This window comes from Paroedura picta, chromosome 6, assembly GCF_049243985.1.
Source record: "Paroedura picta isolate Pp20150507F chromosome 6, Ppicta_v3.0, whole genome shotgun sequence".
Lineage (NCBI taxonomy): Eukaryota > Metazoa > Chordata > Lepidosauria > Squamata > Gekkonidae > Paroedura > Paroedura picta.
This window is the reverse complement of record NC_135374.1, coordinates 85,137,763-85,152,975: the sequence shown is the minus strand read 5'-3', so window position 1 is coordinate 85,152,975 and position 15,213 is coordinate 85,137,763. Positions and strand designations below refer to the sequence as shown.

General features: G+C 41.7%; 1 protein-coding gene across 2 annotated transcripts in view; it reads right to left on the bottom strand.

Moving 5' to 3' along the window:
- The window catches only part of OCA2 (OCA2 melanosomal transmembrane protein), a 195,156-nt gene that overhangs the window by 103,329 nt on the left and 76,614 nt on the right, over positions 1-15,213 (bottom strand). For both annotated transcript variants that reach the window (XM_077343422.1, XM_077343423.1), the window contains 4 exons: positions 11,396-11,467; positions 9,954-10,019; positions 8,589-8,645; positions 6,431-6,555 (listed from right to left, as the gene is read on the bottom strand). In XM_077343422.1, the coding sequence (XP_077199537.1) occupies positions 6,431-6,555; positions 8,589-8,645; positions 9,954-10,019; positions 11,396-11,467 (320 nt within the window). The remainder of the gene's footprint in view (positions 1-6,430; positions 6,556-8,588; positions 8,646-9,953; positions 10,020-11,395; positions 11,468-15,213) is intronic.

Here is a 15,213-nt window from a genome sequence, read left to right as displayed (position 1 = left end):
ACGTACTGGATCACCCCCCCCCCCCCCCGCTTCCAAAGCAAGGGAAGAAAAGCATCCTTTTGAGATTTAGAGCGGGGCTTGTGGGCCTCTGAGCTGCCAGGCCTAGTCAGCTACAAACCTTTCCAGTGCAACAGATCACCTCCCCCCTTCCAAAGGGAGGAAAGCGATCTGGCATGCTGAAATTGCTTACAGTCTTTTGTCCCAGACAGACAAGAGGCACCTAGGCCCTGCTATGTTTAAATGGCCCAAACCCCAACTCCAACCAACCAAAGGGCCCAGGAACTGTTCAGGGGAAATTCCTTCTACAAACCTCAGTTCAGGGACACACAAACCAGCTAAATTTGCAACCATTTTAAGGTTGTGAACCAGTTTCCTATTCCCAACCAGTGTCTAAACCAGGGGTAGTCAAACTGCGGCCCTCCAGATGTCCATGGACTACAATTCCCAGGAGCCCCTGCCAGCGAATGCTGGCAGGGGCTCCTGGGAATTGTAGTCCATGGACATCTGGAGGGCCACAGTTTGACTACCCCTGGTCTAAACAAAAACAACACTGACAGGTACAGGGCTAAATTTCACTTGCTAAGTGATGCTATAGGGCTCTGTTATGTTTACACTTAGGCAAGATTTACTGTTTATTTGAGAAGCAATTCTGGATAACATCACCCTGGAAATGTACATGTGAGTGGGCTTTTTTAACAAAAATGTTTTAAAATACAAGCGATGGGCTAGTTTTTAAAATAAAATGAAATTCTTCAGCGAATGTGACAAGAAAATAAGATCCTGTTTCATGCATTGCTAAAGCCTTATTGTCAAAGAATCAGTAAAATAGCTTACTAAGCTTCATCACCATGGTAATAGCAGCTTAGAACCGCATTTTAAAATTGATCAGAGGAAGGAGACAGCAAGATAGATTGAATGACTCTTACCCAACTATATGACAGAATGGGGGGGGGGACGACAATACATTAGAAACTCAGTAAATAAAAATATCAATACAGCCACTGAGATTCAGTAAGGGAAATTATTACAATGCAATGTCACAGTGGCATATACTAAGTAATAGTATCTGTGCATTTATAACATAATTGATTCAATGGACTTAAACATTTTGCTGCATGTCTTTATAAACTGACATGGGGCCAAATCCGTTGCATTCAGGAATATAACGGGTGTTAGATTGAGAAGGTGGGGTGGAAGAACTCTGCAGATGGCCTCGCCCTTCCCCCAAGACCTGGAAAGGCTGCAGGCCCCCGGGAAGGGAACTCACTGGCAGGGGCATCTCTCACGCAACAGGGATCTGCAGTCTCTGAGCCTTAGAGAGAAGTGGAAGGAGGAGAGGGTGGTCAGGGGTGGGGGACGGAAGGCGATTGGCTGGCTGCTGGACAGACAGGCAGGCTGATTAGAGGAGGAGGCACTCAGGGGTGGGACAGCTGCCCTGAGTGGGTGTTAAGCACTGAGTGGTACTTAAGCCATGAGGCACGTTCCTCATCCAAGGCCTTACAAGAAATATGTGGAACAGATATTTCATTTTTACATAAACAGCTCTGTGATTATGAGCCGAAGAGCAGAACCTAGTAATCAAAGGAAGGAAAAGAAAATCCAGTTAAAAATAACTGCACTACTAAAATCTTCCTGTTTCTTTCTTCATGTGCCTCAAATATCTATCAATCCAGGTTTATCAAACAAGACCGTCATTGACATTTTCAGGACCCCTTAATATCAGGTCGATTTTTCTCTACCTAGTAACAGTTACCCTGACAAAACAATTGACTTTGACTACAGTTGTTTAGTATAGGCTTCCACTATCTATGGCATTTGGTGGAAGTGTAATATTTTGTTCGGCATTTTCACACAGCTTTGTGCAAAAATGCTAAGAGGACTTGTTCTAAGGTCATAACTCCCTGGTGGTGTTTCTGGTATTGGCAGACACTGCCACTGTTACAATCGACTTATGGCAACCCCATCCAATGCTGAACACATAGATGTCACATAACTGGGGACAAGCAGGAGGTGCTGGACCCATACATGCTTCAAAGCAAACAAATACACAGGTTCTTTGCTTAGTTGTGGATGAAACATTTTGTGTTTGACTAAATCCTTCTATTGATCAGATACCAAATTGCTACGTGTTGGGGATTAGGAGTTGCTTCTACTATAAGGTGGGAAGTATTGAAAAGCAGATCTTTTTTGTGGGTGCAAATGTCAGTACCCAGTTTCTCCTTTGACTGGAAGGTGGCGACTAACCCAGTGACGACACGACTCCAGCTTTTTGGCAAATAACTTGGCCACAGCCATTTATTAACAGTCCACCCCAACAGAGGGTTGGCCATATGCAGGGAAGGGAGCCGGATGCATGATATGAACCACGACACTCTGGCTCCACACCTCACTCCCAGCCGAGAGGATGGGATGGCTTCCGCTGTGGAATCCAGGGAAGTGGCCGCAAGGGACCCAACCGACATCCACCTCCATTGGTGCCCCCCCCCGCCGCTTGGTCCCCCGGGCCTCTGGCCTCTCAGCCTGGTAGGCCGCACCAGGGGACCTGCCAGTCTCCTTACTGAGACCCCCACCTCAGGGAGTCCCGCATGCAGACGGGCTCCCTGCCAACAGGATCTCTACCTGTCATAACCGCAGCTGTGACAATAAAGTTTCTATTACCGAAAACGGGAAGGGTGGGCAGTTGTCTGTCCCAGGCGAGCGGCTGGTGCAAAGAGGACGGGTGCGCTTGCGCCCGGCCTTTTAAGGCCGGTCGCCCTGCCCCTCTTCTGCCACACACCGGCACGGCCTGATGACGCCGCTGGAAGCAGTGTCATCGCTGGGAGCCCCTGCGGCGTCAACAGCGGCCGCACTGAACTGCAGCCGCTATTTACAGCTAATGGCCAGCAGTCCATAACATTTAGCTTTGCCAGAGAAGGTTAGATCTGGCACAGGCATTCCAACTACCAAAGTGGAAGTGCAGGATCAGAGGCTAAAGGAAATACCCTTCATTATTCCTGATACTTGGGTTACTTCCATTTCTCAGTTCAGCTAACAAAATTCCACAATCAGCACATTGTACCCAAAGGCACCATTTTGAAACCAGAATGAATCTTTCTATGCCTGCAAGCTTTGTCTCCAACGTGTATGGTGAATGAAACCCACAACCATCTGTATTTAACTGGAAGTTAGCAATGTCAGCATTATGAAGAAAAACTGAGGTATGTTACTCATTGCAACATATTCAGTAATACAGAGTACATAACTTTCAGCTAGAAACCACAATTTTTAATATTTGAAATTTAAGGAAACAGATCCAAAATGCTATTGGTGTGCACAAAGATTGCCATGATTCAGAGACACTTAATCAGAGCTAATTTTATTCATTTTCCCTGGATTGTGGCTAACCAGAGAGGCCCTTCCCTTTTTTTCTGTCCCTCCTCTTTGCCTAATTTTCCCACTACCAGGCCAGCAACAAGAACATATTGTTTCATTATTTTCTTGTGTTTGCATTATGCCTCCCTAGAGACTAAGATGGGTGGCTATGCAGGCTGGAACTACAGAGATATGGGGCCAGATGGGTGGAGAGAATGTCACCTGCTAACTCAGTAAATAAATATGAATTGTTCTATTTTTCTCTAACTCTGTAATTCCAGTACTAGTCCATTGTTTGTTGATTGTCAGGTGTGGCCTGGAGTTTCCCCAGAATGACAACTATCTCCAGACTACAAACATAAATTCCCCTGGAGAAAATGACTGCTTTGGACAGATCTTTCTACAAACCTGAGGAAAGTCCTAATTTTGCAGAAAAAAATCTAAACAAATCTTTGGTATTAACACTTCCCCCTCATAAGAGAAATGTATGTTCCACTACCCATAGCTAGGCAACCAAAGCAGTATTACAAGTTGAAGCCTTGGTTTCTGTCAGTATATGTCAAGAGGAAGGGACTTTTCCAGGGTTGTTTGGGTTTTGGGGGAGGTCTCAACAGGGTCAAGGCCAGCAGTAATTCTATCTTGCAACTTGAATGACTCACCCAGGCCCAGCTGATCACTGCTATTCAACAGCAGCCACTGAAGGAAAGTCCATGTGTATAGTAGAGAGTTTCGGATTAGGACCTGGGAGACCAGGACTCAAGTTCAAATCTCTAATATTCAATAGAAACTCACCAGGTGATTTGGGCCAGCCACATGTCTAATCTACCTTGACTTCCAAGAATTGGACAACAGGACTTTTTTTTTTTTGCTTTATGTATTATTGTATACATCTTGCATTCACAATTTTTTTGTTGCTAATTTATTTGTGTGCTCCTGTAGTTTGAGCCTAACCTACCTCACAGGGTTATTGTGAAGATAAATTAGATGAGGTGACAGTGATGTAAGCTGCACTGAGTCTTCGTTATGGAGAAATGAAGGGTATAAATGAAGTGTGTGTGTGTTTGTGTGTAGCCAGAAATGGGAAGCAGATTAAAAGGTAGGCTGTGGGGGCAGATAGAAAAGAGTGGGGAGTGGGATGCAGGGGAAAAGCAGATATAATTTACAAATCCTTGCAGGCTCCCTACCAGTGGCAGATCATGATGGGTCTAGGAAGAAGATGCAGAGGAGAAGGAGAAGCTGGAGACAGGGGGCAGGTAAAAGTGGTTGTCTGTTGAGTGGGCAGGCAAGGAGGAGACTATAGGGGCATTCAGGGAGCAGAAAGAGAAAATAGTGGGGGAACCTTGAGCTCCCCTGCATGTAAAGTCACTATTTTGTAGAATAATCAAGGCACTATTAGAACACTTGTGTTGTAAATATCCACCAAAATTCTTTAGGAAGAAAAGGTTGTCTTTTTCTAAGGCCTGGAAAGCCAATGAACATCTAAATCAGTTGATTTGAAGGACACTCATCCTCTTTGTTAGTATTAGGATTCACACTTTAAAGGATAGTTGTAATTTGTATTCTGTGAGGGTGCGTATCTGAATAGTTGCACCAGCAACTACTTAATCAAAATCAAATCAGAAACTGACAGATAAGTATTCCTATTACAGCCACAAGGAGAGACATCTATTATTGGTATGGGATATGGTGATTGCCATTCAGACAGGGTGCTGTTAGTAGAACTTTTATCAGTTCCTCCTATAATTGCCATCCAAATCTCCGGAGCATTTTTTAAAGTACTGAATAAAAAACGAAACATAGTAGGGACCCAAGCATGCAAAATACAGTTATGAACAAGCATAAAAGCATAATACTATTGAAAGAACAATGATACTCTCTAGTGACAATTCTAATAAATAACCAATAGGGATGAACCTACTTCCGATGAACTTCATTTAGTCCCAAAGCACAAAGGGCCGATCCTGCATGGGGGGAAAAGGCCAAGCTGGCACTTACACCGGTGTCAGTCCAGCTCCCTCCCGGCCTTGGCCCGCTTCAGGGCATCTGATGCCCTGTGGCAAGGGAACACAGATGTTTCCACCTTCACTTTTTTGCCACAGCCACATTCGGTAGCCATGGCGGGCCAGGCCCGTGTGCACAGGGAAGAGTCAGGCCTTCCAGGCCTGGTTCCTCCCCCATTTATGGTGCCCCGGCACGGACAGAAAACGGCCCATTTGGCTCCGCAGCATTTCTCAGTGGTGCACAGCCGAATGGGTGTTGTTTTTACTTCCACAAACATGGGATTTCATTGTGACATAATCCCACCTTCGTGAAAGTAAACCTGCCCACACCGCCTCAGAGAAGTGTAGCGAAACCTTTCGACTATGTTGGGATGCATGTACGCTGAAATCAGGAGCGGACCATGTCCAGTGGGTGAAATCTTCCCCCATTTGTACATGAGAAGCAGCAGGGCATGCTGCCCTGTCACAAGAAACCAACAGCAGCCCAACACAGCCACCACAGTGCCTAATAGGTCAAGTAAACACATTATTAAAACTCGTTTCATCGATTGGTTTGGAGTCAGTACAGGATTTTTGTGGATGGGAAATGGTTTTTGCTCATTCCCTCCTCTAAATACCCGCCCCCCCCTTGCCCTTCCTGGAGATCCACAGTTTACCCCCCCCCCCCAATCCTAAGCATCAATTCAGGAGTATATTGGGCTGCAATGGGAGGAAGAGGTGAGAGTGTTGCACTTTGGCAATGGAAATCTCTTTTGTAAGTGGAAATTACAGATTGATCAAAGCCCTTATAAGCAGATTAACTGTTACAAATTCATAAACCTTTCTGCTCCATGAGTGTGGTATCAAAAACTCTTGTTCACTACAATCAAAGCATATGAAAATGATATAGACTGAATCTGAGATTGCTACTGATGTGTTTAGATTTTTAACACTTTGATATATTGTGTAGTTTTGATGTGTGTTCAGCCCAGGTGTACAACCAGAATATAAATATCATTTATTCATTTGTGTTGCCTTTCTCACAAGGACTCAAGGCAGATTACTCATAGTGAAAAGCATTACACAACATTAAAATGTACCTTATGGTTACTGGGGTAAAGAGCAGCATGGTGGTAACATTGTCCAAAAAAGCCGAGAGGATTGCAGCAATAAGGCAAAGAATGATAATCATAGCCCACACCTTGCCTCGAGACAGTCTGTAAGCCTAATGAAAATTGACACAAAGAAATTAAATTGGTTAAGAAAGTGAGCAACATACGACAGGTTGTTGGTGAATCACTTATATGTGGCGCTCTCTCTGGGCATCATTTCAAATCAAAAAGCCATACCGCATATTTTGTCCCAAAATGCCCATTTGTTAAGATTCATCAGTTTCACAACAATCAAGTCAGTTTTACGGGATTAAATACTTTAAAATCTAAGTACATATGAAAAGGATGAAGAACAACAACAACAAAATAGCCCATGCCAGCACTCTGTTCTCAGTGTGCTTTTATCTAAGCCTGCCCTTAAAAGCAACTTCTATTCCATTCTGAAAATACATCAGGACATTAGACTAACGATAGCCTTTGGCATGTCTGAGGCTCCCTCCCAGTGATTTTTTTCAACTTATTTTTCAGACACCAGAAGGCCCAACTGTTAAGTGTGACAGGACTCCTGCCTCGTACTCCATAACCAGTGGTACATTGCAACAGTCTAGGCAAGCCAGACACAGAAACACACTGAAACACCCTGACAAGGCACACTGCTAGGACAGAATCCATCTGGGAAGCAAGGACATGTCTCAACTTGTCCTCTGGTACAGATTGGCATTTCAGGGGCCTTTCGACTCTTATTCCTCCCCCACGCCCCATAGCTTTGCTGATAGCATGGTCTGGGAAGAACTGGTTTGGCCAGAGGCTCTTGGCCAATTTCTTTGTCTCTTGCCTATGACTCACACTTGGCTGCTCTGCCATCATCCAGTCAATAGGTCGAACTATCTCTAGGATGGCTCCTTTTGTCTAAGGCCATTAACAGCCATCTCCAGCTTGGGCCAGCAGTTGCCCAACACCAGCCTCAGTGGAAATTTCCAACTCGCCTCCCACCTGGCTTGCATCACGTAGGGCAGCCCCCCAAAATCCTATGTCTCCTATATAAACTATGTCTCCTATATAAACTATGTCTCCTATATAAACTATGTCCCCAAAGTCCTATATAAACTATGTCCATTTGGAGTCTCTTCCTCTTGAGCTTGTCTGATTCGGATCCAATTCAGAACTCCCTGTGTGCTGGTCATACAGCCTGCTCTTTCTTACCCATCGTGTCTATGGAAAGGTAATTATACCGGACCCTTTTTCCCCACCCTGTACTTCTCTATATGACTGCCTGCTAAGCATCTTAGATATGTTGTTGTTGTTAGGTGCGAAGCCCTGTCCGACCCAACCCATCGCCACCCCATGGGACAATGATCCTCTAGGCCTTCCTGTCCACTACCATTCCTCGTCTTAGATATATTTATGCTTTTATTATTTTCTTCCTAATAAAGGCGGTTACTATTTTTACCAATTTACCAATGTTGTCTGCCTAGAGTTTTTAAGGGTGTAATTATTTTGTAAACACGGGCAATCGATCCTTAAATTCAATGTTATCACCCTCTTGCTTAGCTATTCCTCACGGCTTAAAGCATGTGTCACAGGATAAGTGTAAAAACTATTCAGGTAACACAACTTATGAGAAAAGGGGTTCCAAATCTCCCCCTCAATGTCATTTTTCCTGACCTAAAGTGGGATATCAACCTGGGAGTTGATGTTTTCCCCATAGTGCTAAGTTTAGCCCAAGTGACTCTTGCAGACATTTCAAATAGGGAAAACACTTTCTGTCCTGCTGCATACCTGAAAATGAAGCTAAAAAGCGTTGAGAGCTTTAAACATATGCATCATGTTTGGCCCTGAGAAGGGAGGTGTGCGATATTGAGAGAGCTCTATTATAACAATTCCTTAGGATCACCTTTCCTGCTCACACTCCTGGGCCATCACTTCAGAGTCCATTCCTCCTCAATCAATCAGAATCACATGTCGAACACACTCATACATGCTGGGCTAGTCAGTAATGATCAAGGTACAAAAGAGTATTGAAGCAAGTAATTAACCTTGAGAGGAAGACTAAGTGTGCTTTTATCTTTTTCCAATGCAAAACAGATACAGAACTCGAATAATAAAACTGAATATAATTGCTTACTTAAAATAAAAGCAAACTTACCTTGACTGCACAATAATCAAAAAATCCAGTTTCTGAGAAGATTGCAACTAAAAGCATCTATAGAAAATAAAAACGATTTCGCAATGAAAGCAGGCACTTTAACACAAACATAATAATGTGCTCCCGTCTTCCCACTAGCCCATCCAACCCCTTCACCCCTATATTGAAAATTATGTTTCTCTTACTACAGTTGCCAGCAAATACACTCCAGCTACATGTAGAATAAAATCATGTTCCAGTTTTTAGGAAAGTACCTCTGTACAAACTGCTCACATCTTTACTAGAAAAACTGATAGCAAGATAGATCCCAGATACTATACATGGTGAGAAAGGTGAGCTCCAGATCCCTGGAAGTGTATTCAATGCAAGCACCCACACAATGCTGGCGGCATAGAGGGGTACCCAGGATCCGCTCAGATAAGAGGTGTAGATGCACTAATAGAAAGGAGTGCACAAAAGAATTGTTTGTTTATGTATTATATTTTATATTATATTTATATATTATATTTATTTAATATATTTATATACCCTCCCTGACCAAGAAGTATGGTTGCCAGCTTCTGGTTGGGGCCTGAAGATATCCCAAAATTACAAATGATTCCTAGACATAAGAGATCAGTTTCCCTAGAGAAAATGGCTGCTTCGGAGGGTAGCCGCAATAGCATCACATCCTGCTGTAGTCTCTCCCATCCCCAAACCTGTCTTCAGGCTCCACCTCCAAATCTCCAGGAATTTCCTAATTTGGAGTTGTGAACCCTCATAAAAACAGTGTCCTATCCTCCTCCATACTAAGTAGCTCTTCCACATGAGGTGCCCCCTGTATTGCAAAATTCCAAGAGTATTTTCTGTAAGGCAGGAGCATCTTGTAAAAAATGATTATCTCCAAGAGCATTTATACTTATGAGCATTTATTGACATAGCAGTTAATGGTCATGGGCAAATAGTGATCCACAATCGAGTATCCCCTGAGTTACGGATGGGAAATCATAAATATGTATGGGAGAACAACACTGGAATAGGTTTGAAAAGTATAATCAATACCACTTCACAGGTTATGAAACTATTCCTTTTTTGTATCCCAAAAGAAATACAGTTTTTAGAAAGTTGTGGGTAGTAACTTTATGTATGTCAGACTATGTTATGACATAAAGAAGGAGACAGTTACTCAAACCAACTAAAATATATTGCCTACTACAGAAGACAATGTCTGAAAATAACCTTTTGATAAACTAGTAATGTACCATAGTAACATGACGAGAACTAACATTGCTACAGTTCCTCTCAAAATTGGCAAATGTGAACATTGCGAGTATATTTTCTATAAGATTATTGGAGAATGAGATATACATAAAGAGTTTTAATTACCATTCCAAACAGTAATGCCAGAGTTTCAAAATCAATCCACTCCACTACTTTGACCAGGCTTGGCTTCTGCAATTAAAGACTATAATTATCATTTAATCCCATAGATTTCCTAACTAGTGCATAGCTTTAAAATACAAACTCTATTTTTACAAGGAAATTTCCTTTATTTGAAATTATTTGGTGTTTTTGCAAGGCGCCCAAAGGAGACACTTTTCTATTGACATCATGAAATGATGACAACTTGAAGGGTTCATTTACAGCATACCTACACTAAGCAATTGTTATTCTGCTGTTGTTCCACCTTTATAGAAATAGATGAAAATTGGATTACTGGTTTAGATGCCTTTCTGCTGATACAGTAATATTATATGACTTCTTTCATGGACCAATTGGAAGGAATTCATAGACTGCTTGGAATGAATTCATAGAAGAAACATCTCAAAAGTTTATGGGACAAAGGATAAAAATTTAAGAAGTTTCAAACAGGTAGATAGTTGTGACAGAAATTGTCTTTTTGCTATATAAAACAATATACATTTCAGAATACAGTAAGAAGGAAGTGAAAGATCAGAAAGTACAAGATGAGAAGAGTTCAATAATCCAACTTGTTCAAAAAGAATAAGTTCTGATTGGCCAGTTCAAGAGGGGGCAGTATATAAATCAAAACACAAATAAATAAATCTGCAATAGGTAGTAAAGGCCAATTTTGGTTCATCCGGACTTTTAAGTGTCCAAAAAGGAAATTATAAAGAAAATAAAATGAAAAGAGAAATAAAATAACAGATAAAGAAGTGCAATATACATTTTAGATATCTTTTCCCATTTATCTTCTTATTTTTCTTCTTTTTGCAGTAGAAACTAAGTTTTTGTGCAATGGAGCATGTCTGGTTTAATGTGGAGCTGTATCATACAAATAAAGGAACAGCCTAATTCTGTATTAAACCTCAACCACACAATATATTCAATGTACAATTGGTTTTCCTAGAAAATGGTACCACGTGTTCATCAGAATAAATTCTGCTATGCTATGGGAAAAGTTACAGTATTTGCTGGCGTATAAGACTACTTTTTTCCCATGAAAAACATGCCTCCAAGTGGGGGGGGGTCGTCCTATACGCCAGGTGCACTTCAGTTGGGATAGACAAAGCTGCCCATAGTGGCCCATAGTACTGTAATGTAATGTAACAAACTCTATATTTTGAGTGGAAATGTTTGGGGGTCGTCTTATACGGCGGCAAATACGGGTAAGTCAAAAACAAAATGACAAGGTTTAAACAGACAACAAAAACAATGCATTTCTTATTAAGGGGTTGGGAACACATGGGGACATTTAAGTGTTTCAGTATTGTTATTTAAGTTGTTCTATTGCTGTCATTGTCTTGACTGAGTATCAATGCTGAAAACAAAAAGAAAAGAACCTTTACTTTTATATATATACTTACATCTCCAATTACAGCCAGTGTAGCTAAGGCAGCCAGGGACCCCAGCATCGCAGCTAAAGTTCTGTGAACAATCTACAACAAAAAGCATGGAGTTACTGATCTCCTTTGTCCAAAGCTCAGCTGGGCAATCAACCTTGCTGCTTATCCTCTCCATCTTCCAACCCTTTTCCAATATTATATTAAAATGCTGCTCAGATCTTGTGTTAGAATCTTGAACCTGTTAGATCAGCACAGCAGCAAAAAAGAATGGAGTCCTTCAAGGCAAATATTGACAAATGCTTACTAGAATGACTTATTATATAGCTGATATTTCTTTTTGTTAAAACAGAACTTTTATTTGGCTTGCTTACTGCTATGAAAACAGTTATTCAGCACTAGGGGAAGTGTTCTTTATTGATTGGACAGAAGTCATCTTAAATCTTAAATAAACAATAATACACAAGAAAAAAAGAATATAATTACATAACTTTAAACAACAATAGCTATTTTAATGGGTTAGACCACAATAATCAAGACCCAGGAGAGGGTGAATGAAAAAGAAAGTTTACTTTTTAGGCCAATTTAAGGCCTAAACTGCATAATAATGGTGATTGGGTCCAACTGACTTCCAAGAACTGGACAGCATGTTAATCAGAAAAAACAATAATAAAAGCATTCTTTGAAATGTAAATAGTGAAGAAGACTGCCACTGTATTTAGGAGGAGGAAAAAGCTCGAGAAAGCCAAAATTTTGACTGAGGAAAACCTGAGCGAATATTAAAAGCAGTTTCTGATGAAAGACTATTCTAAACATGGGTTCCTAGTAGGCAACAAAGGGGGTTGAATGAGCAGCCCTGTAAGGCTAAAGCTGAGTGTTGAAAATTAAAAGATGAATTTGTTCAGAAGTTCAAATGAAACAAATGGGCTTTTCCACATTGTTTTTTCTCCAGCTCTGGTTCCATATAGCTTAGGTTTACCCCGTGATTTCTACGTGCAGTTTTGTGTTTTAAGGTCACTTTTACCCTGATCTTGCTGGATGCCAATTCTGAGTTCACTTTTTCCTTGTGCATGTTTCTGTTTGTTTGCTTTGTTCCTCCCAATCTCATCACTTCCAGCCCACTTTTTGATAATGGGACTGTCATTATTGTCAAAACACTCCCTCTCTTACCCCTTTCCCTGCCCTGAGGATGAGTGGTTTTGTTTACATTTTATTTTTTTTAACTAAAATACTGATAAATCAATATCAATATAGGATTATAATGGTAGATTTAACAGATTCTCTGAATTCTCAGCTTTCGATATGTTCTTTAAAAAGTCTCTAGTCATTTTCTTAGAGAAGACGTGCCTTTTTCTTTATGTCTCCATAAGAGAAGAGGATACTTACTTTTTAAAATGGAAGTTGAGAATTCTAAATACCTGCTAAACACATTATTACAATGATACAAGTTTGGTGTAGTGGTTAGGAATGTGGACTTCTAATCTGGTGAACCAGGTTCGATTCTGCACTTCTCCATATGCAGCCAGCTGGGTGACCTTGGGCTTGCCACAGCACTGATAAAGCTGTTCTGATCGAGCAGTGATATCAGGGCTCTCTCAGCCTCACCCACCCCACAGGGTGTCTGTTGTGGGAAAAGGAAGATGACTGTAAGCTGCTGTGAGCCTCCTTTGGGTAGAGAAAAGTGGCTCATCTTCATCTTCACGATCTTCACCATCTTCTTCATCTTCTCCTTCCTCGTCTACTTCAATATTTTAGTGCCTTATACTGATACTAGGGGCCATGCCCGTTGCATTCAGGAATACAACGGTGCTAGATTGGGGGAGGAGGATGGAAGAACCCTGTGGATGGTCTCTCCCTCCCCCCACGACCTGGAAAAGCTGCAGCCTGGAGGCCCTTGGGAAGGAAATTCACCAGCAGGGGGAGCTCTCACACAGCAGGGATCTGCAGCCTCTGAGCCTGGGAGGAAAGTGGATGGAGTAGGAGGTGCTCAGAGCTGGGGGATGGAAGGTGATTGGCAGGCAAGCTAGTTGGAGGAGGAGGCACTCAGAGGCAGGACAGCCACCCTGAGTGTGTGTTAAGCACCGAGTGGCACTTAAGCCATGAGACATGCTCCTCCTCCAGAAATATATAATGTGGATATAAAAAAAACACATGTGACTAATGATGACAGAACCATTCCTTGAAAAGTATGATTTAGGGCATATACAGAGAAAAATAAACTGACTTTATAACTGAAAATGCAGAGGGAGGGCAGGTGTGCCAAAAAAAAATGCCCTGACCAATTCCAAAGCATATGGATCAACTACCAGGAAAATCAAATGTTCAGTATGGAGAAAAGTCCAATGTCAGGGAAAAGGAGTGTCTTGAATTTATTGGTCAGATCTACTGGGAAGTGTGTGGTCTGCCCCCACACCACTGGACAAATCCTGAAGTGGGGAGAAGTTCAACAAGTCATACTTCCGGCCTCACTGCTTCTGAAGCTGTATTTAGTTGCTCGGTGCTCAAAACATTTTCTTTACAAACATCTCAAAGCACATTTTAGAAAGAAATATATTAATATCCTTGGAGATCACACTGAATTGTTACTTTCAGCATCCTGCCTTCTTTCTGACAATGGGCATTTAAAAACAGAACTTCAACTTGGTTGCAACTTGATAACTGTGCTGCAGATGTTCCTGTCATTAAAAAAGATAACACGTTTCTTGGAATTTTCATTACTTTGCCACATTTTATAAATATTTGAGGAGAAGGAAGATAAAATCTCCCAATAAATAGTATGTTGTTTAAATGCTCCAGAACTGACTTGCTTCCACTATGTCCAGGAGAATGGCTCTACAAATTGAATAATTTTTGACCATGAAATGTGCAATCTCATTAAACAAAATGCAATTCTGAAAGGTTTAATATAATTGAAAGAACTTACTGTTATCAGTGAATTGCCTTCAAAAGAGTTAGAATGTTTAAAATATTACTCAGAGGAAAGTCAGATTTATTTCTGATCAAATTATCATTCCACAAAATCTCATTCACTGCTAATTTCATTAGAATGGCACTGACTGAACAGAAAGTAATAAAAGCAATCTTTGGGCTCCACTCTGTTTACTGCCATCACACCAGGAAGAGATCTGAGCAGTATGATGTTAGAAGAACAGGGGGCATGCCAAAAACGAATGAAACAGAGGACAGTTTCATGTAAAAAAGAAGGGTAAGGAAGGAATGGAATTCCATACAGAAAAGGCTGAACCATTCCTACAGTACACCGGCCATCTCCAGAGCCCCCCCCCCCACATTGTCTCACAGCTGTTTTTCACCCTCACATCTCCAGTTAAAAGAATCCCAGACTTGGCAATGTGCTTTCTGTGCCCAAGGTCCTACAAAAATACTGTTGTCAAAATAGACAGTATTGGGTTAAATAGACTAAATATCTGACATTGTGAGCCTCTTGTGGTGCAGAGTGGTAAGGCAGCCATCTGAAAGCTTTGCCCATGAGGCTGGGAGTTCAATCCCAGCAGCCGGCTCAAGGTTGACTCAGCCTTCCATCCTTCCGAGGTCGGTAAAATGAGTACCCAGCTTGCTTGCTGGGGGGTAAACGGTAATGACTGGGGAAGGCACTGGCAAACCACCCCGTATTGAGTCTGCCATGAAAATGCTGGAGGGCGTCACCCCAAGGGTCAGAGATGACTCGGTGCTTGCACAGGGGATACCTTTACCTTTCTGACATTGTATGTTGAGATGACTGTGAAAGATATGATTGATCAGCCAACTGATGGGCCTCAAGGGGAAAGTTATGGCCTTTGGGGCTCAAGTTGCAATTTATTCTAATATTATTTAGATATTTATAC